The 23,768-nt window shown below is 40.8% G+C and overlaps 1 protein-coding gene across 3 annotated transcripts in view; it reads right to left on the reverse strand.

The window, feature by feature from the left end:
* Positions 1–23,768, reverse strand: part of LOC113053289 (protein kinase C alpha type-like) — a 151,831-nt gene that overhangs the window by 37,377 nt on the left and 90,686 nt on the right. For all 3 annotated transcript variants that reach the window (XM_026218204.1, XM_026218210.1, XM_026218217.1), the window contains 4 exons: positions 22,319–22,430; positions 19,780–19,908; positions 1,759–1,915; positions 1,551–1,685 (listed from right to left, as the gene is read on the reverse strand). In XM_026218204.1, the coding sequence (XP_026073989.1) occupies positions 1,551–1,685; positions 1,759–1,915; positions 19,780–19,908; positions 22,319–22,430 (533 nt within the window). The remainder of the gene's footprint in view (positions 1–1,550; positions 1,686–1,758; positions 1,916–19,779; positions 19,909–22,318; positions 22,431–23,768) is intronic.

Here is a 23,768-nt window from a genome sequence, read left to right on the forward strand (position 1 = left end):
GAGAACGCCGGCGCTGCAGGCGGTCGGCGGTCTCAGCTGGTCCGCTGCGGTGCCTCTTCGACGGCGAGAGCTCGTTCCAGGCGAAGGCATTCAGCAAAGATCCAGCGAAGTGAAGTCGTCGCTGAAGGAGTAAGATCTGATTTCCTCTGGCGATTGCCTGCTTATATAGCCATTCGCCCCGCCCATTTTGGCGGGCTTTGGCGCGCTGCATCGCCACGGGCTCGCGCAGCTACGCAGCGCTGTCATTGGTTTAAAAAAGTTTACAGATTAAACCAATGGCAGTGCAGTTGCACTGCGTTATTGAAAAAAGGCTTCAGTATCGAGGAAAAAGGAGCTTTTCCCATACGCAGTATGAGTGAAGTATCGAAAGGGAACTAACATTAACACAGATTCATAAATGTATTGCTCCATTTTCGTTTGTACACCACGCACAAGGTTTATAAGCATGGTTTAAGTCTGCTCCAGTTTAAGTTTATGGTGGTCTGGCATGTATACTACATGGATAGGGGAAGCTCTGGCTTCATGTGGATGTAGCCGTAGGCATATCGGGATTGCGCATTCTCTTCAAAAACAAATGCAATGTGTCTTCAGCGGCTCAGATGTCAGGAGTAAATGATGACTGCTATGTTCATTTTTACACCAAACAACAGAACACCTTGATCGCTTAGGAGACATATTTGTCTACATCTGCTGCGGCAGAGAAACAATGGCGGACTGATGACTGGATCTAAGGTAAGACACGAGTCCAGTCTGTGTTGAAACGCCGCTGTCAATCAAACTATCAAGGGAGGGGCCTGTCTGTGTGACATCACATGGACAGGAATCTGAGATCGGGGAAATGATTTAACAAGATTTTTAAAAAATCATTATAGGGTGGTTTGTGTAAAGAATAAGAATACCATTAAAGTACCGGACCGTTAAGCAGTATCTGTAAGAGTAGTAATAGCATTAAAACCTTAACGATACCCATCCCTAGTAACTACTCATGTAACTGTCTTTAAATAGGGAAAACATGGACCTTTTTGGTAACTTCTAAATTCATCCCTGTTTGGATCCTAAGGAATAAATGGTGCTAAGCTAAACGCTATCATTGTGGTGCCACGTGCTACGGCGACTGAGTGCACGCACTGAGATAGGAGAGGTACATACAGTATCAACTCATCTAAGTTGAGGGAAGAACATAATTGAAAATGGAAAAACGGTGGCATTTTCCTTCAACATTATGCAAATTCTGCAAGGTGAATGTAAACTTACGACCACACCTGTATATAAGAATTATGATTATGAACTATTTATTGAACATAACTGTATTTTACCATATTAAAATGACTGTAAAGCACGCCCTCTTAGGGTTTATTGCTTGAATAGGAGCTATAGTGTGGAGCTGCCAATATAACTCAAAACACAGAAATAGCATGATAGATCTATACTGTAATATCAGCCACTGTTTTACAGCCACAACATTTATTATACAACATTTTATTACAGTGTCAAATATGTAAGAAAAACAGTAGCTTGTTGTGTTTGTGCTCTCAGTGTATTTGACTCACCAGCCACATACAGGAGCTTTGATCAGCTCAGACACACCAAAGGACATGGAGCCCATGAAGTCATTACGGGTGGTTCTGTCCCAATCCCACACCTCCACAGACAGACGTCGTTCCTTATCCGAAGGCTTTAACTTACTGCACACAGACACATATGAGAAAACACATCTACAATTCCATGAGAGTGTGTGTTTAATGCTGACAGACTCACAAGATGAAGGACTCGTTCCAGGTGGGGTTGAGTGAGGAGCGGATGGTCCGGGTCTTCTGCTTGGTCTCATTCTTGGGGTCTGGGATGAGTTTGAGCTTCACATATGGGTCTGACAGCCCATTGGGGTCCATGGGAATCAGATTTCTGGCCTCACCCACTGATTAATAAGAAATAAATCAAAACATTAACTAAAACACACGAACAGGAAGTGCCACCATCTATATTCCTCATATTTTAAGTAAGTTGTCATAAGTACATTAGGATGTTTACTGCTAAATAATTATCTGACAGCAACAAAGAAGTTAAAGTGGCATTTGACCGTCAAATAACAAAACAGATTACAAGCCTCTTGAAAAAAACAGGCAGACTGCATTTCTATTATTGACCAAAAGGGGGAGAAGTGTCTCTTTCAGTCTTTCACACAGAAACATTAAGACGCAACTTAAACCGAGCTCTCTTTTCTCAAATCTGAATGTGTGGAAAACATTGCTCAAATCTTTTAAGAGGCTTGAATGTGCAGAAAACTCATTCAGAAGGTCTGACAGTGTTTTAGTGATAGTGGCCATTAATTTGACTTTCCACATCGCCTACACTTAGTAGCTGACAGGGAGACATCAACAAGAATCAAGGCTTTTTCCGCGGCTGTTGCTTAGATACAACTTCTACGAGGAGTCCCGCGCTCAACCGTTTCTTCCTCGTGCTCTTCTGATGGAATAAGATCCATCACTGTTAATCTCCTTTCATGTGTCTTTGAACATAATCTTCTGGAAATCATATATTTTTTTAAAGTTAAAAGTTATCCAGAAAAAGAACATTTTGTACATGTAACGACAGTCTAATTATAAAAACATCAAAATTGATGAATAATTCAGAACAAATGCATTTGATTAATTAAAGTGTTCCATTAGTTGATCAACTGTGTAGTTAAGAGTTAAAGATGTTAACAAAACCCTAAGTATTAAACTTTAGTGTGAAGTCTAACAATGTTTGTCATGAATGATTCTTGAGTTCATGTGGCTTGTTGAAAAGGTGTGTTGTTACTTTATTAAGCAGACAATCTTACAATTTTCATCTGGCCATGCCATAGCAACAAACCAAATCACCCAGATACTTTAGCAACATGCTAAAAACACTTTAGCCACCATTACTGACAGATTTCATGAACTGATTCAATATCCATTTGTGTGTAATTATATCAGGTACAGTACAGCCCAAATTTTTCTCAACTACATAACCTTTTGACTAACATTATAATACTGTACACACAGAGAACCCTGCAGGTGCATTAATATTTTATTATATTGGTAACCATTTACTTTAAGTCGCTTATTAGCATATATTGCATATATTTCTAGCATATTGTCTTTTTATTAGTACTCTGTTCAATATTTGTTTAAACCACATATTAATGCCTTGTTCTGAATGACCTAAAGTCAATGGCTATTAGTTTTTATATATAATAATCAACAATCAAATAATACATGTTTGCAAGCTGTTTTATTGACATCTTGAAACACTGGTTGAGTGATCATGAGACATGATACATTTCAGTAAGTTTTGCTGCTTTCAACACTATCTAGTGATCATTTGTGTTTATTTTGTGCTATAACTAGCAGAGGAAGTGTTGATCTGTTTATCATCACTTAACAGCAATTACGTTACATGAAGACATTTATTATTTGAATTTCAGATATACTGATAGAATTTGAAAGCTCAGACTTTGTTTCATATGAAAAGTATTATTAAAGCGTATTGCTATTATTGGATGGCAGGTGCACTGCAAAAAAATGTTTACTAAAAGACAGAATCAATGACTGTTTATAAATGATTAATCGATCAACCCAGCCCTAGCAACCATATACATGTATCAACAACTTGGAAACCACTTTCAACATACACCAACATACACATGACAAAACAAAACATTATCGCCAATCTGTATCAAAACAATGTGAATTTGTGGTTAACATTCAACCTGTTCTTTTTCTTCAGTAGCCTATTTGTGATTTGAATTTTGTGAATTGGAGATCTTCTTTTGCTATCTTATAAGCAGGGCTTCGGATGCTTATTCGAGATCTTGTTGTCACATTTTACAAGAAAAGGTAATTGCCTGATATACTGTAAATCTATATATATTTCACTTTTTAAGAATTAAAAGACGGATTATTTGTCATTCTTAATTAAAAATGACAAGCAATAAAACTGTAAGATATAAAATGACAAACTATGGGCCCTATCATAGACCCTGTGTTTGCTAGTTTCAGTCCGGCGCCAAATAATAATATACAAAATAATGTTCTTTTTAGCAACATCATATAACCCCTTTAACAAAAACGAATACGATGAGGCATGGCATACACTACATCCTGTACTATATACAGACTTATAAAATACAGAACGTTTAGCAAACACAGGAATCAAATAAAAAATACAAATAAAAAGAGAGCTTTCATAGCATAACATGAGGTAAACAGCACAGATAACAAGCTTTTCAAAATGAAAACAAAAAGAAAACCAAAACTGCTGTCCGTGACAGTGCTTGCATGTTTTTCCCTCAAAAAAATACACAAAGATGTTCACCTTTTATGGTTTAAGAATTGGTCTTTAGCTTGAAAACCATCCATCGTTTCTTCAATATTTGCATAATTTTTGTTTTGAACTCATGCTGATGCAGTGAATATAAACCAGGCTGTACTCTCTAAGCGCTGAGCAACTCAAACGATTAGCACAATTTCGTTATGCTTTTAGTTTAGTTTGTCGTTTGATGTTTATCATGTTCAACAGAGATAAACAGAGCAGACGGATTGTTTGAATGCATTCACTTACTGGATCATTGGACGGAAAACTTGCAGAGTTTAGTGGCTTCAAATGATCCGCTTGTAAGCAGAGAAACAACGGTAATTTTGCGTAAACTGGGTTCAATTATTTTAACACAATAAGGATTGTAAAATGAATTGCATGTGTTAACGTGTTAATGTTGACAGCCCTAATATATACAGTATACACTGTAGCTTCATGACTCTTTCCTCTTATAGCTAATCTAATTAAGAATGTTTAGATGAAAAATGCATTTAAATATATGGTTGATAAATCGTTAAATTCAATAATCATAAAGTTTCCTCATTATATTGTTACTAAAGCAATGTTTTTTTTTTTTTTTTAAGTTGCCCATATGATGTCACCCTAAACTTAGTAAATCATATCTTACTGATCTTGATGGATGGCAGCATGAAGTCCTAAAACATTATCTTCAAAGGCTATTTTTACATCTGGTTTTCCATGGAACTTTCAAATTGCACAAATAGCCTGAGAAATTCAAATGTGTTGTTACATAACCACCAAATGTCCAGTCCACTGCAGGCTGGGTAATCTGATAATGCAATCAGATGAGTGCGGTTTCTTCCCATTGTTTATCCACAAAACAGGAAGGGTCAGCCAAGATTCCTCTGTCTGACTTCAGCCCAGAATAAACATAGTCACATACAATAACAGCAATAAATCTCAATCAAAACACTCAGTTGTATTTATCTGCTCTGTGCATTTGCACACAGAAACTGTTCCCAGAATAATGAAATGAAACAATGCATGGCATTTAATGCACTTTTCATGCCCACATAACCAATAATACTATGCATTATTCATCCTCTCTTTAACTGTTATAGCGTTTCCAGAATCCAGAGAGACAGAGGTTGATTAGACTGAGCCACACCTCAGGCGGGACCCACAGTAAGACTTACAACAACATTTGAGCCCTCAATTACAAATTGGATCCATGAGGGAAGTGCTGATAGGGACCACCAACGTGTTTAGCTGAAGCCAAAGCTTGGGGTAAGGGGGAGGTTATGTAATAAAACCCTCAAAGAAAACAAACAGACTCCAGAAGTTCAGGTCTACAGAGAGTGTTCAGAACCAATGTGAGGTCTCATGCAAACTCTTAACTTTGAAACCTTGTTTGTTTTTGTTTTTTATCCAGTGAATATCCATGACTTTACCAAGATCTTTCCAGCCATTTGTGATTATTAACTAAATATGTAAAACTGCAATTTTCCAGTGTATCTAGATTACGACCTATGCTCTCAATGTCAAATGCAGAAACATTAATTCATGTGTTCATGACCTCAAGGTTAGATGTTTCGCATATGATCACCATGTCAGAGTTTTTTGTACATTAGGTACATTATCCCTTACTAAATAAAGTCTATTATCATAACCAAATCTGCATTCATTTGATTTATCAATCAAAAATACAGGAAAAGCTATTTAAAATGTTTCCTATTTTAATAAATAAAAAAATATATATATTCCTTTATCCCATTACTCCAGTATTACAGTGTCAGTTTATTTATTTACATTGTTTTTTGTACTTAAAGAATTTGCCAGTGATGATTCAAACACAAGTAATTTGTTAACATTAATGTATTAACTAACATGAATAAACAATGAACAATACAATTATTAAAAAAATTGTTAATCTTTACTAATGTTAATACAAATAGAGTCGTTCATTGTTCATGTAAGTTCACAGTGTATTGCTTACAAACAAACATTGTGAAGTAAATGCTGAAATTAACATGAACTAAGATTAATAAATGCTGTAACCTGGAAAGTTATATTTTAGCTGGTTTCAATGATCTAATGCTGCATTTGGTCAGACTCAGCCCATTTCGTTACTTAAGTATATTATATGTTCCTTTTACAGCTACAGACTGAGGAAGATCCTGAAACACACCAGCAAACCCTAAAATACACAACAGTTTACAGATGTTTTTCAGTGGCAGCAGACTATGACTAAACTTTTGAGTGAAACTTGTCTACTTTTTTCATACCTTTAGTACATAAATAATGGCATTGGTTTTGTACATTTTTGTTTAACGTTATTAATAAAATAATGTTGTTAAATTAGCATGTTATTATGTTTTGTTTGGTAGAGCAAAGATCATTTACACTGACATTCTAGTTCGAGCACTCTCAAAAACTCCCATTAAAATCACTGAAGCTGTTAACACTATGAAATTAACATCCTACAGATTCGTACACAAATTTGCACTTTGTTGTTTCTGATTAGAGAATTGGCCAGAAAAGGGTAACCTTTTCAGTCAGCGAGCAAATCAATTTTAATTGTGATTTTAATATCCATGTTGATAATGAAAAAGATGCATTGGGATGAGCATTTATAGACATTTTGAACTCTATTGGGGTTAGACAACACGTTTCAGGACCTACTCATTGTCGAAATCATACTCTAGATTTAATACTGTCACATGGAATTGATGTTGATAGTGTTGAAATTATGCAGCCAAATGATGATATCTCAGATCATTATTTAGTTTTATAGCCAAAATTGTAAATTCTACTTCTTGTTACAAATATGGACGAACCATCACTTCTACCACAAAAGACTGCTTTTTAAGTTATCTTCCTGATGTATCCGAATTCCTTAGCATATTCTAAACCTCAGAACAACTTGATGATGTAACAGAAACTATGGACTCTTTCTTTTCTAGCATTTTAAATACAGTTGCTCCTTTATGCTTAAGGAAGGTTAAGGAAACCAGTTTGACACCATGGTATAATGAGCATACTCGCACCCTAAAGAGAGCAGCCCGAAAAATGGAGCGCAGCTGGAGGAAAACAAAACTAGAGGTATTTCGTATTGCTTGGTGGGAAAGTAACCTATCCTACAGAAAAGCATTAAAAACTGTTAGATCCGATTACTTTTCTTCTCTTTTAGAAGAAAACAAACATAACCCCAGGTATTTATTCAATTTATTCAGTGGCTAAATTATCGAAAAATAAAGCCTTAACAAGTGTTGACATTTCCCAACATCACAGCAGTAATGATTTTTTTAATTACTTTACTTCTAAAATCGATACTATTGGAGATAAAATTGTAACCATTCAGCCGTCAGCTACTGTATCACATCAGACAGTGCACTATAGACCCCCTGAGGAACAGTTCCACTCATTCTCTACTATAGGAGAGGAAGCATTGTATAAACTTGTTAAATCATCTAAACCAACAACATGTATGTTAGACCCTATACCATCTAAGCTCCTAAAAGAGGTGCTTCCAGAAGTCATAGATCATCTTCTGACCATTATTAATTCCTCATTGTCATTAGGATATGTCCCCAAAACATACAAACTGGCCGTTATTAAAGCTTTCATCAAAAAATCACAACTTGACCCCAAAGAACTAGTTAATTATAGACCAATCTCGAATCTCTGTTTTCTGTCCAAGATACTAGAAAAGGTATTATCCTCACAATTATATTCCTTCTTAGAGAAAAATGGTATATGTGAGGATTTCCAGACAGGATTTAGACCGTATCATAGTACTGAGACCGCTCTCCTCACAGTTACAAATGACCTGCTCTTATCATCTGATATTGGTTATATCTCTCTATTCGTTTTATTGGATCTTAGTGCTGCGTTTGACACAATTGACCACAACATTCTTTTGCATAGACTTGAACACTTTTTTGGCATTAACCGTGCATTAGCATGGTTTAAATTGTACTTATATGACCGCCATCAGTTCGTAGCAGTGAATGAAGATGTATCATATCGATCACAAGTGCAGTATGGAGTACCTCAAGGCTCAGTAATAGGGCCGCTACTCTTCACGCTTTATATGTTACCCTTGGGAGATATCATCAGGAAACATGGTCTTAGCTTTCACTGTTATGCTGATGATACTCAGCTCTATATTTCTTCGCGGCCCGGTGAAACACACCAATTTGAAAAACTAATGGAATGCATAGTCGATATAAAAAAACTGGATGACGTAATTTCTTACTGCTAAATAAAAAAAATAAATAAAAAAAAACAGAGGTGTTAATTATAGGACCTAAAAATCTGCATGTGATAACCTAGAACACTGTCTAAGACTCGATGGCTGCTCTATCAATTCTTCGTCATCAGTTAGGAACCTAGGTGTGCTATTTGATCGCAATCTTTCCTTAGTAAGCCACGTTTTTAGCATTTGTAAAACTGCATTTTTTCATCTCAAAAATATATCTAAATTACGGCCTATGCTCTCAATGTCAAATGTAGGAATGTTAATCCATGCATTTGTGACCTCAAGGTTAGATTACTGTAATGCTTTATTGGGTGGTTGTTCTGCACGCTTAGTAAACAAACAACAGCTAGTCCAAAATGCAGCAGCAAGAGTTCTTACTAGAACCAGGAAGTATGACCATATTAGCCCGGTCCTGTCAACGCTGCACTGGCTCCCAATCAAACATCATATTAGATTTTAAAATATTGCTTATTACTTATAAAGCCCTGAATGGTTTAGCACCTCAGTATTTGAATGAGCTCCTTTTACACTATAATCCTCTATGTCCGCCACGTTCTCAAACTCAATTTGATAATTGTCACATCCACACAAGGAGAGGAGAAGACGGGTAAGTACTTTCGTGAAGCTTTATTAACATGGGATTTCAACAGAGCTGGTAAGTGTGGTCACAGACGGTGAATCTTCAAGCACTGATCAATAGGTGAGTTCAAGTACAAAGCTAGGCCTGACAACAAAGAGTCACTTCCCTTAATCGCTGTATCTGAATCTCCACAGAGTCACAATACGGTCCACAAGAAGCAGGCAGAAGATCCACAAAGAGCGTCCATGTAATCTTGATTCCAGCCGGTGAGTGAATGAGTGAGGTGAGTATTTAAAGGTGTGGTGATTGCTGGTGCAGGTGCAGGTAATCAGTATTCAGGTGACGGTTCACGTGAGCGGTGCATGGGAGATTGAGTGGATGGTGACTGGCAATGGTGACTGGGGCTAAGGGAACGAGCTGAGGGTGTGACACTACCCCCCGCCCCACGGGTGACTCCAGGCATCCTAGAGCGGCGACGGGGACGACCACGACCTCTGGGAGCCGGGCGGTCCGGGTGTTGTCGGTGGAAATCTTCGAGGAGAGCCGGATCCAGGATGTCATTGCGTGGTATCCACGACCTCTCCTCGGGACCGAACCCCTCCCAATCTATGAGGTATTCCAGGTGGCCGTTCCGCCGCCGGGAGTCGAGGATCTCTTGGACCTGGTAGATGTTGTCTCCGAGGATTTCGGGTTGGTCTGGAGGGGGAGGCGGTTCTGGTTCTGTGGAGGAAGGAGAAACTGGATCAGTGTGACGTTTTAGCAGTGAGACGTGAAACGTGGGTGAGATCCGGTAGTGTGGTGGTAGGTCCAGGCGGTAGGTGACGGGATTTATCTGAGAATGGATGGTGAACGGCCCTATGTAGCGGGGACTCAGCTTTCTGCAGGGCAGTCGGAGGCGGATATCCCGAGTGGAGAGCCAAACCTTGTCTCCAGGTAGATAGACGGGATTAGGCGATCTGCGTCGGTTAGCGGTCTCTGTATGCCTCCGAACTGCCCGCTGGAGATGGACGTGAGCTGAGTCCCACACCCTCTCGCTCTCCTGGAACCAGTGATCTACCGCGGGCACTTCAGAGACTTCTCCTGACCAGGGAAACAGCGGTGGTTGATAGCCTAAAACACATTGAAAAGGGGTTAAGCCTGTAGTGGTTTGGCGAAGGGAGTTTTGGGCATACTCAGCCCACGGCAGATACTGGCTCCAGGTATCCTGGTGTTGGGAGCAGTAAGTACGGAGGTACTGTGAGATCTCTTGAATCTTCCGCTCGGTCTGGCCGTTGGTCTGAGGGTGATATCCAGAAGATAAACTGACGGATGTTCCGAGGAGTTGGAAGAACGCTCGCCAGACCCTGGAGATAAACTGAGGTCCTCTGTCCGAGACAATGTCCTCTGGAGTGCCATAATTCCGGAACACGTTGGTGAAGAGGGCTTCGGCGGTCTCGAACGCTGTGGGAAGACCCTTTAATGGGATTAGTTTGCAGAATTTAGAAAAACGATCAACAACAACTAGAATGGTAGTGTACCCCCTTGAGGGGGGAAGGTCAGTGGCGAAATCCACCCCTAGATGGGTCCAGGGTCGGCGAGGAATGGGTAGTGGTTGTAATTTACCCACGGGAAGTTGACGAGGTGTGGTGGTAACGGCGCAGACCGAGCATCCGAGGATGTACCGGGTAACGTCACGAACCATGTTAGGCCACCAGTACTTCTGCTGGATGAGCGAGAGGGTTCGCCTGCTGCCAGGGTGTCCTGAGCCAGGTGACGTGTGCGTACTTTCCAGTAGGGGGAGTCGCTGGTTGGTGGGCACGTACATTAGACCCGTGGGTACCTCCGGAGGTGCAGGCTCCTCGAGGGTGGCGGCTCGAATTTCCTCGTCGATCTGCCAGAGGATAGGCGCGAGGAAAACGGAGGGTGGTAGAATTGAATCAGGCTTGTTGGTGTCTGGATCTGGTGAGTACATACGGGACAGAGCATCTGCTTTAGTGTTCTTGTGACCGGGTTGATACGTGATCTGGAAATTAAAGCGAGCAAAGAAGAGTGACCACCGAGCCTGACGAGCATTGAGTCTTTTGGCATTCTGCAGATATTGGAGATTTTTGTGGTCGGTGACAACAGTGAATGGGAACTGAGCTCCCTCTAGCCAGTGCCGCCACTCCTCAAGGGCAAGTTTAATGGCCAACAACTCACGGTCTCCGATTCCATAATTGCATTCGGCAGGAGAGAGTTTTTTAGAGAAGTACGCACACGGATGGAGTGAGCAAGGTTCACCAGACCTTTGAGACAACACGGCTCCAATGCCGTGATTGGCCGCATCAACCTCTACGATGAACGGCTTGGACGGGTCAGGATGTCGAAGAATGGGTGCCGAGGTGAAGAGGTGTTTAAGATGGCTGAAGGCCTCTCGAGCTTGGGGTGTCCAGCGCAGCCGGCGTTGACCTCCTTTTAGAAGGGATGTTAGAGGGGCCGAGTGCAGGCTGTAGTTCTTGATAAAGCGCCGATAGAAATTGGCAAAGCCAAGGAAACGCTGGAGTTCTTTCACCGTTGTGGGCTCCGCCCAGTTGGCCACAGCATCTACCTTGGCTGACTCCATCTGAACTCCCTCCGCAGAGATCACGTATCCGAGGAAGGAGACGGTAGTGCAGTGGAACTCACACTTCTCAGCTTTTAGGTAGAGGTGGTGGTCTCGGAGTCGTTGTAAGACGTGGTGGACATGAGTTTGGTGTTCTTCTATGTTCCGGGAGTAGATCAGGATATCGTCTATGTAGACAATGACGAATTGGTGGAGATAATCACGGAATATTTCGTTCATGAAACTCTGGAAGATGGATGGACTGTTAGCAAGCCCATAGGGCATGACCTGATATTCGTAGTGCCCGGCAGGGGTGATGAAAGCAGTCTTCCACTCGTCTCCCTCTCGGATACGGATCAGATTGTAGGCACTGCGGAGGTCGAGTTTGGTGAACACCTTGGCTTCACGCAGTTCCTCCAGAGCCGCCGGAACGAGTGGTAATGGGTAGGCGAACTTGACGGTGGCGTCATTTAGCACTCGATAGTCGATGCATGGTCGAAGTCCGCCATCTTTTTTGGGGACGAAGAAGAAACTGGACGCAGCTGGAGATGTGGACGGTCTGATGAACCCCTGATCGAGAGCCTCCTGGATGTATTCCTCCATCGCCACCTGCTCAGGACGGGAGAGTGGATATATTTTCCCATGTGGTAGCTTGGCACCTGGCAGCAGGTCGATACAACAGTCCCAGGGCCGATGTGGTGGTAAGCGGGTGGCTTGTTCCTTGCTGAACACATCGGAGTAGGAGGAGTAAAGGGCAGGTCTTCCTATGGAGGTGGAGTGCAATTGAAGGTGCGGTGGCTCGGACTGTGAACTCTGGATAGGTGAACGGTGAATGTGACTCTGGCATCTCGGATCCCATGCCTGGATCTCCCCTGTGCTCCAGTTGATTTGTGGGTTATGTTGGGCCAGCCACGGCCTACCCAGGACGACGTCAACGGTAGCGCGAGGAAGTACGAGGAGGGCCAGTTGTTCCCGGTGTCCGTGGGGCAGAACGAGTTCCAGCTCGTGTGTCCTTCTAGTTATTTTGCCTCCCCCTAACGGTGATCCTTGGATGGTAGTGATACGGTAGGTGGTCTCATTCTGGGTGATGGGTATACGGTGCTTGGTTACGAAGTGAGATGAGATGAAGTTGCTTGCGGCTCCGGAATCCACCAGGACATGGATGGAAAGATTACGTGAGTTAATTGTTATCTGGGCTTTGATATGAGGTATGTGAGATACAGATGGGGTAATGGAAACTGTACTCACCATTGGGCGAGGCGGACGGACTGGGCAGGCGTGGATCAGGTGAGTGGCCTCGCCACAGTATAAACACAGCCGCAACTGGATGCGGCGTCTCCGTTCAGAGGCATCTAGGCGGTAGGAGTCGGTGATCATGGGCTCCTCCTGGTTTCGTTGAGGCGAGGGCGTTCTGGCTGATGGAGAGATGGTATATGAAGCCGGGGAGGCACAAGCCGAGAGGTGCTGAGCAACATTTATAGTTTTTCTGATGAATGTCTCGAGATTGACATTATCGTCGTAAATGACCATTTGCTTTCTGATCTGGGGCTTTAAACCTTTACGGTATGCAGCTAGCAGGGCAGTTTGGTTCCAACCACTGGTGGCGGCTAATGTCCGGAAACGGAGAGTGTAGTCGTGAACTTCCGTGGCTCCCTGGCGGAGATTTAAGAGTTCATCATGGGTTGAAAGAGGAGTTAGAGCCATCCCGAACACTTCCTGGAGGTGGGTGGTGAAGGCATCGAATGAGGATAGAACCGGACTCTGGGAGTTCCAAAGAGCCTCCGCCCATTGTAGCGCTCGTCCGGTGAGGAGAGAGATCACAAAGGCGACTTTGGTGGCCTCATTGGGGAATTTACTGGTATTCGCGTTGACGAACAGTGAGCACTGCAGTATAAACCCACTGCAGCCACTCGGTTCACCCGCATAGCACGCGGGACGTGCAAGGGGCGTGCTGTTGGTGGTGGTAGCACTAGTTTCGGTGGGTGGTGAAACTGACTGTAATACTTGGCGGAGAGCAGTCACCATTTCGGTGAACGGGTCCGAAGCCGCTCCCTGAGCAGCAGCGTTAACATCCATGGGAGATATGAAGTTCTGTTTTCCGGGGCTGGAATCCTGTCACATCCACACAAGGAGAGGAGAAGACGGGTAAGTACTTTCGTGAAGCTTTATTAACATGGGATTTCAACAGAGCTGGTAAGTGTGGTCACAGACGGTGAATCTTCAAGCACTGATCAATAGGTGAGTTCAAGTACAAAGCTAGGCCTGACAACAAAGAGTCACTTCCCTTAATCGCTGTATCTGAATCTCCACAGAGTCACAATACGGTCCACAAGAAGCAGGCAGAAGATCCACAAAGAGCGTCCATGTAATCTTGATTCCAGCCGGTGAGTGAATGAGTGAGGTGAGTATTTAAAGGTGTGGTGATTGCTGGTGCAGGTGCAGGTAATCAGTATTCAGGTGACGGTTCACGTGAGCGGTGCATGGGAGATTGAGTGGATGGTGACTGGCAATGGTGACTGGGGCTAAGGGAACGAGCTGAGGGTGTGACAATAATACCTAGAATATCAAAATCAACTGCAGGTGGCAGATCATTTTCCTATTTGGCGCCTAAACTTTAGAATAACCTACCTAACATTGTTCGGGAGGCAGACACACTCTTGCAGTTTAAATCTCCATTAAAGACCCATCTCTTTAACCTGGCTTACACATAACATACTAATAAGCTTTTAATATCCAAATCTGTTAAAGGATTTTTAGGCTGCATTATTTAGGTAAACCGGAACCGGAAACACTTCCCAAATCACCCGATGTACATGCTACATTAATTGACACCATCTTGTCAATTGATTAATATGCGAGAGGGAGAGCATGCGCTCTCTCTCCCCCTCTCGCGCGCTCTCTCTCTCTCTCTCTCTCTCTCACGTTCTCTCTCTCTCTCTCTCTCGCGTTCTCTCTCTCTCTCTCGCGCACGCTCTCTCTCTCTCTCTCTCTCTCTCTCTCTCTCTCTCGCGTGCTCTCCACAAATCACATTCATCAAGGGCCGGGGAGTAGCTGGCCCGTACAGTTAATGAATAACGGATCAACTATGACATCCTGCGATGTGACTGGATTCGTACATCGCGATAACGATGCTTACACGACACATCGTGCAGCCCTATGCTACATCATTAGAAGAATGGCATCTAAGCTAATATTTGTCTGTTTCTCTATTTTTCCGAGGTCACCGTAGCCAGCAGACCCAGTCTGTATCCAGCAGAGGTGTGGACTCGAGTCGTGTGACTTGGACTCGAGTCAGACTCGAGTCATGAATTTGATGACTTCAGACTCGACTCGACAAAATGTACAAAGACTTGCAACTCAACTTGGACTTTAACATCAATGACTCGTGACTTCACTTGGACTTGCGCCTTTTGACTCGAGAAGTAGTAGTAGTAGTAGTAGTAGCAATTTGTTATGCAGTACAGACATATTGACACATAATCCACAACACAAACATTATCCACACGCACAATATCATAAATAAAAAATACAAATAAAAACTACTTCACATATGTTCTCCAGTCATACCCCTCCCCATACCTTATTTGATTGGGTTATTGCCATTGGAATGAATGAGTTTTTTGCTCGGTTGGTTCTAACCTTAGGGTATCTATATCTGCGACCAGAAGGGAGAGGCTTGAACTCCACTGAAAGTGTATGGGTTGTATCCATGCAAACCTTGTCTGCCTTCTGTGCCAATCTCATCAGATATAGTTGGAACAAGTCTACCTGTTGTTTACCAATGATTCTTTAAGGTTTTAAGAAGACTTGCTACTTGCCATGAAAACCTGGGGGGAAAAAAAGTTCACACGGCCACGCCGCTCTCCGTATTACAGAGTCACGTCACCTTTAGGAGAAAAAAAATCCATCCGTGGCTACGATTTTGCAATCTGTCCCCTCAGTTTATAAGCCGTTCTCACGAATTCATTAACCGTTCCCTCGGTTTAACAAATCGTACCCAAGGATTAACAAACCTTGCCCACGAATTCCCAATCTGTGCGCTTAGATTTTGTAAACCGTACCCTCGGTTTTTGAATCCGTACCCACGAATGCATATTCCGTGCGCACGCTTTCGCAATCTGTAAACTGACACGCATTTGTAGCTCCGCCCCCACCGGCAGATTCAATTCTGTTTATTAAACAATATTTTTCATAGTATCCAATGAGTCCACGATCAGCATTCACAAAATAGTCTTCTTTTTAGCGTTTATTTTACATTAATCACCAATATGATAAGACACAGCCGTCTGTGTTTTATGGCCAAAAAAAAAAAATGCTAAAAAGAAGAAGAAAATAAGAGTAAAAAGCAATACAAAACAAATAATATGCCGGTTACGTTTTCATTCCTTTTCTCTCTAACTGAATGCAATGTTATTTTTGGCCTCATTATTTAATAATAACATTAACAGTGAAACATGCATCTAACTCCGGCATGTAGGGTGGGGCGGGTGGAGCTTAGTATAATAAAATCACAAAAATAAGTCTTCATGCATGTTAAGAAAGAATTGTACACAAGCATTTCCAAAACTGTCAAAGGTTATTTAAAAATAAAGCAATTCATGAATTATTTTCTTGTACTCATTTATTTAGCCTACAAATTAAAATTATAAAAATAAAATATATATTATTATACAGGTTATGCATAAGAATCTTTTATCCAAAACAATTTACAACAGAGGAAAAATTACTCCAGAGTTAGTCACAATGCCAGGTTTATTGTAGCTACAATAATAATCAAGATTATTCCTTTATTATTATTAAACCTATTCCACATAATAATATTCAGTGAAACTGTATGTTAACACGTAGCTTGCTGCATGAATCTGTGAGTACGATTCACAGATCCGTGGGAACGGATTGCGAAAGCGTGCGCACAGATTATGAATTTGTGGGTCCGGATTCAAAAACCGAGCGTATGGTTTACAAAATCTGAGCACACGGATTGGAAATTCGTGGGCACGATTTGTTAAACCAAGGGAACAGTTTATGAATTCGTGAGTACAGTTTATAAACTGAGGGGACGGATTGCAAAACTGTCGCCACGGATTTATTTTTTTTCTCCTACAGGTGACCTACAACACCTGAAGTTGCACAAAGAAAGGTAAGTTTTGAAAGAATGCTAAGCACCTTATCGGATGTACCATACTGTATCAATGAGACAGTAAACGCACATCTCCCTTGTTGGTTCATGCTAACAAAATAGGGATTTTTGAACCCGGATTATATGAGGTACATGAGTGTAGCACACTCAGATGGAAAACCTCGCCGACATCATGTCAACGTCCATTTTATTTCTGTGGTAAGAGGACTTGAAATGACTCAAAACTAAAATGGTAGGACTTTGGACTTGACTTGAGACTTGTTGGCTTTGACTTTTGACTCGACTCGGGACTTGCCTCATCTTTGACTCGACTTGACTCGGGACTCGAGGGCAAAGACTTGAGACTTACTTGTGACTTGCATAACAATGACTTTGTCCCACCTCTGGTATCCAGATCAGAGGGTCACTGCAGTCACCCGGATCCAGTACGTATCCAGACCAGATGGTGGATCAGCACCTAGAAAGGACCTCTACTGCCCTGAATGTTTTCAGTCTAAAACAAAAGTTTTAACGGTTTGAAACAAGAGGAAGTTGAGTAAAATAAATATCCTTTGAAGGGCAAGAGAAGATGGAAAACACAGTAAAATAATAAATAAATCAAAACTATATTTTTTGTGGGTGTTTGGTAAAAGAACCCACAACTGACATCATTAACTGCAGTTCAGAGGGAAATAAATTGCAATAGTGTAGAATATGGCTCCTTCTACACTATAATAACTGTTTATGACTTTTAATAACTGTAGAACTTCCTGAATGGGACACATGGTGAATTCTCCAGATAATCATCAGTGGATCAGTGTGCAGCCCCTGCCTGACTTCAGCATGTCTGTGTGTGTAAGGTCAGCGATAAGCAGAGATGATATTCTCACAGCAGGGAAGAGGTGCCAGCTCACCGGAATGTGTTCACTGGAACAGAAATCTCCGAGTGGCCCCAGGCTGGCATACATGCCTCCTCTTCCACATGAACCCCCACCATCACACCAGCCGGGCATCGGGCCAGACATCTGGCACTTAAGCCCCCTCATACCTGCTGCCTGCCTTAGTCCTGCTGTGACCCAGGGCCATCCACACGCACAAACATGCTCAGTCTCTAAACCCACCTAACCCTCAACACATGACCAACCATGACAGTTTAATACTAACTAGCAGTTTGTGGAAAAGCCTCAAAGTATTATAAAATCAGAGTAATAAGGGTGACAGAAAGAGATCAACATAGTAACATGTTAAGTGAATAATACAAATAATGTAGAAGCATTAAAATGACAAGAACTATTTGGATAAAAATAATTTTGTTAGGACCACTATCGTGAAAATGATTGACACTTTGCATACAGTTTTGATTGGCGGCATGGTTCTAAGGTAAATTAGAAGAGCAGCATGCCCCTTTAATGCAGTACCTGAAAAGATTAAGCAACAAGCATATCATCAATACCTGAAGTTTAAGCAACAAGCATGTTGCAGTTATCCAGATGACGTTGTAAGCATTTGAATAACAACCTTTAGTAGCAAAATGTACATACTGTGTGTTAAGTAACACGTATGTTACTGATACACTAGATAGCTTTAAGCAACAAGCATGTTACTGTCTGAAATGCAGCATGTTGGAAATAATAGTCAGATAAGCTTAAAGAAATGGCATTTCCAATACCAGATGAGCCTTAAGCAGCAAGCATGTTTCATAAATCAGATATCCTTTAACAACAGCTTTAAAAACAAACCTCTGCTGTGTTAAGTTTAACTGGGTACCAGAGTGTTAAAATACTACCAATCAGCCTATAGCAACAAGCATGTTACTGAACAACTAGCCTTAAACAATGAGCAATATTTGACAATTCCCTGATAGCTTTAAGCAATGATAATAAAAGAAGAAAATTATCTTAGCTTTGTCAAGACATTCTTATATGAATAAAAGGTGAGATATAGCAAGCTGTGATGTGGATACTTGATCCCTTTCTTTATATCTTACTCCTTGCACCAGGGAAGACCGATCTTGTGGGGGAAGTCCTAATCCTAAGGTTGTGGCTTCGAGTCTCGGGCCGACAATACCATGACTGAGGTGCCCTTGAGAAAGGCACCAAACCCCCAACTGCTCCCTGGGCACCGCAGCACACATGGCTGCCCAGTGCTCCAGGTGTGTGTTCACGGTGTATATGTGTGTTCACTGCTGTGTGTGTGTGTGTGTGTGTGTGTGCACTTTGGATGGGTTAAATGCAGAGCACGAATTCCGAGTATGGTCACCATACTTGGCTGTGTGTCACGCCACTTTCACTTTTATTCATTTTTGTATAAACTGTTGTTGATTCGATCACATTAGCACAACTTCAGCAATGATTTGCAGGCAAAGAGTCCATGTCAATGATAGGGCTGCAAGAAGCAGTACCGGCTCAGGTCACTTCAAATCTTGCAGCTCATATCAATCAACATGGCAAGTTCATAGAGTACACAAAGTTGAATCTGGTGAGAGACCGTGAGGAGAACGAACCCCTCTGCATAGTTTTCACCGTATAAATTAAATAAGTGACTTTGCAACTACATGTCAACTTCCAGTAATTAGAACATTAGTAGAATGTCTGCTAACATTTATTGTAATGCTCATGTTTAACAATAAGGATGCAGACAGCAGCAAGCATATTAGGCTGCTGTCACTTTAAGACCTAATTCACATATGCAATATATTGACACGTATCTGTTTTTCTTAAGCTATAACAGACTGTGTGCCAAGACGGGGATTTTGACATATTTTGTGTATATTTATCTGATCAAGCGTGATAAGAAATAGCCTTTTTTGTGTGTTTTGGGTTTATGTAGCTAGTAAGCAGCCATGTTATATGGCAAAATAAAATCTTTCAGGATGATACAAAACCTGTTTCTGATTACTCAGTCAGGATTTTTTTGTCTACCATATTCTGGGATGTTCCCGATGCATGTGGGATGCTGACCTGTGACATGGAGTCTGTCTCCGCTGACCTCGATCTTGAGGAAGATTCTTCCTCTGCGTTCGGTGTGGTCGGTCCCGCACAGACTTGGCACGTTCATCACACACTGTTTATGAACGTTCATGTCACAGGCTGAGAACAAAAGAGAGAACCATCTATAAATGCTACAGGATTACACACAATAAAGTCAACATAAAATGACATTCACAACCCAGTTTATGGTGGCAATGGACACCCCTGACATCTTATAGGCCAGCCAATAATTACTATGCTACTATTTCACTCCACTTTCTGTGGAAATTACTTATAATTACTATGCTCCACAGAAAGTGGAGTGAAAAACATCGCAGAGCAGAGGACAAAGACAACAAGCTGATGGACACGACAGAGTAGGAAACAAAGTCTCAGCATTCAAATGAATCATTTAGATTTTATTATGAATTTCAAATGGTAAATACAGTCTTGGAGCTTTTTAGTAGCTTTTCCTTAAGTTCTAGCGAAGCAGGAGTGCATTCGTATTAGCATGAAATAAAGATTGAATGAACATACAATCCATGTTGAAAGATACACTACAACCTACTGAATGTATAGTGTTTCATGTAATCACTCAATGACTGTTTCAACTGTGCATTGCAGCAGCTAAAAATATTTAGAGTGGAAAATCCACTCAGTGTCCATAAATTAGTAGAAAAATTTACAGTAGAGAGAATTTTGCAAACATTACATTTATACATTTACTCATAATTGCTCTTTTTATTACAATTAATAAAAATGCATTTATTTGATCCACAAGACAGCAAAAGCAGGAATATTGTGAATTTTTTTTACTATTTTTAACTGATTTCTATTTGAATATGTTTTAAAATGTCATTTATTCCTGTGATTTCAAAGCTGAATTTTTTAAGCATCATTATTTCAGTCACAGATCCTCCAGAAATCATTATAATATTCTGAATTGCTGCTCAAAAAAACAGTTATTATTATTATTATTATTATTATTATTATTATGTTGAAAACAGCTAGAATTGTTTCAGGTTTCTTTGATGAATACTTCCTTGTTAAATAAAAGTATTCATTTATTTAATCCCCCCCCCCCCCCCCAAAAAAAAATACAAATTTAAATATTTTACATTTTAATACTTTACTTTTTTTTTCAGATAAATACTGATCTTTTGATCTTTCTATTCATTAATAGAATCCTGGAAAAAATGTACTCAACCATTTTAAATAATAATAATAATAATAATAATAAAATGTTTCTTGAAGATCGTGTAACTGGAGTAATGATTCAGCTTTTAAATAACAGGAAATAAAATCAGTGTAGAAGCACTCATGGTCGTAGAAAGTCAAAAAGAAATGAGCAGCACTCTCTTCCACCCTAAATACCCATGGCTGAAGTGCCCTTGAGCAAGGCCTTGATTCCCCAGTGACTCCTCGGGCGCTGGATATAGCTGTCCAATGCTACGGGGGTGTGTTCACTTCTCACTGCTTTGTGTGTGCACTTGGATGGGTTAAATGCAGAGCACCGATTTCGAGTATGGGTTACCATACTCAGCGAAAACGATGACTTTCATTTCATTTCATTGAAGGTTGCCTCTGTATAAATCGCTTTTGGGTAGAAATTGTCATCGGGAGATCCTGCATTCCACTATAATGGAGTGATAACTGACAATATTTACACTATATAAACTGCCTTATTCTGTGATAAGAAATGGGGGGGGGGGTGGTACTACATTTAACATTTCTGTCCCCCTCACTTCTGAAATGATGGCTATCGGCCACTGGAAGCCATACACAGACCGCAAACCAGGAAGGTTTAGAATGATTTTCTGAGGAAATATTTGTAAGAATGTGTACATATGTACATCAGTAGGTCTTATCCACATCCACTTTATGTTTGTAGGAACAAAGTGCTTTTGTTGCGTAAAGATATGTTCTGTTCATTTTTTTTTTCTTTTGAATGACATCCAATGATGAATTGTTCACATAAGACATTGAATTTGGATTTTACGGGTGAACATGATGAATTTCATGTAAACAGCAAGCATGTTTGTGCTTCAAACTTTGGTTGGAGTGTTTTTACAGAGGTGACAGCAGCACCAGGCCAATGGCAGAGAAAGTGTGTGTGTAACATGCTCAGGTTGAAGTTGATCTCTGTGGTGTGTCGTCTCAAAGAGATGTGGATGAGCAGATTGCAGGAATGTAATTACAAACATGCTGCTATTCCCACATAAATTACATCAATCTGTTCTCGTTAATATCTGTGATAACATTCCCATTAGAGCCAGAGCGCTCCAGAGAAACAGGAATGCTCTGGTTCAAATGAAGGAGGCATCTATGCAAAATATAACTCTAAGCACATTTGACTTCATTATGGATGAGAAAAGAAGAAACAGATGAATTTTGTAGAGCTGTGTCAGGTCTTTCACACTGACCTGAGGCCAGTTCTTTTTTAATTTTGTTTCAGGTTTCATGAAGATTTAGTTAAGAGAAGATGGTCGTGCATGAGTGCAAAAGGGCATGATGAGAGGTTCTCACTCACTGTCACATTTCATCCCCTGGTGGATGAGGCCGTACAGCAGTGATCCGCAGTGGTCACAGAAAGTGGGGCTGCCGTAGCTGTGGATCTTGAACTTGTGCTTGCTTCTGGGATCCTGCAAAAAGTGTAAAAGAGAGGAATTATTTGCAGTTAGACTAATGAAACAGTTCACGGAATCCCAGAATCGAGACAGCATGTTAGCACTTCCGATTCTATTGCACTGAAGTCAATAGTTTCTTTTGGGTTTTGCTTAAATGCCTGAAATAAGGTCTGTGGTGAACACAAACTTCAGCTATTCTCACATTTTGTTCTATGACATAAAGTATCAGTAATAGCCCACTCTTGATTTTTTAAAGCTTCTCTTGAAAGGGGACTTTTTCACTCTTACAAACCATCAACTAAAAAAACTAAAAAATGACTGGCATAATTTAAATAAAGTGCAAACTACCTTTAGGGAAATTGTAATGAAAGATTTTACAGAAAAAACACTATTTTTTTTACAGGCGTTTCCTGAATTATTCCGATTACACGCATTAACTGTAAAATAATTTTTTTTTTTAAAAAAGGAAACTGTAAAATTATAGTAAAACATCATAATTTAAATAAAGTGAAAATAAAAGTACATACAATGTAATTGTACATTTTACAGAAAAGAATGAAAAATTTTCCCAAATTATTTAATTGTAAAATGTATCAAATGCAGTGGTCTGCTAGCTCAAAGTTTGAGGGGAAAAAAGTACATATATTGTTGAAGGTTATCCTGTGTGTTATAACCTCTTCATCTTGTGGATTACCATTAAAAGAATATGTTTATATGATCTTCATTATCGTCTTCATAATCTGCCTAGCAGCAGCGTGACAAGTACTAATGATGCAAACAGCACTGATAATCAAAATCTTTCATATATGCCTCATTGAAATCAGGAGGAGAATTTCAAGGTGACCGTCAACTGTGAACCAAAAGGAGTTATATAACAGAGGCTGACCGCGACAACATGTCAAACGCTTTTCTGTGGTTTCTGTGCAGAAGCAGGAAGTTAATCATAAATCTGCAGGGTTATTTCACTGGGCCATGCAAATAAGACAACCAATTAATCTGTCCCCGAGTGGACTGAAAATAATGAGAATGTGAATGTAGTTGAGGGGTCTCAAGCTTTCCCAATACTGTACCATTAATCTGACGTTAATAAAGAGCTGTCAGACTCTGGTTTAACTGCACGTCAGAACTGCAAGGGGATGCTGAGTGAAGTCTGACTGTTAGGAAGAGGTTTTATTTCCAGAAATTACATCATGCCACAGCAGTGGAATCTTCCACATAAACATTTGCTGTAGTTGGACAACACAACATAAAATGCTATGGCTAATGGTTTCCCCTCCGGGAAATTTTTTTTTTATTGCCATTTCACTTGGTCACTTTCTGCTTCTTCTTCATCTGTGTTTTAATCTGGAGATT

This window comes from Carassius auratus, chromosome 3, assembly GCF_003368295.1.
Source record: "Carassius auratus strain Wakin chromosome 3, ASM336829v1, whole genome shotgun sequence".
NCBI classification, from domain to species: domain Eukaryota; kingdom Metazoa; phylum Chordata; class Actinopteri; order Cypriniformes; family Cyprinidae; genus Carassius; species Carassius auratus.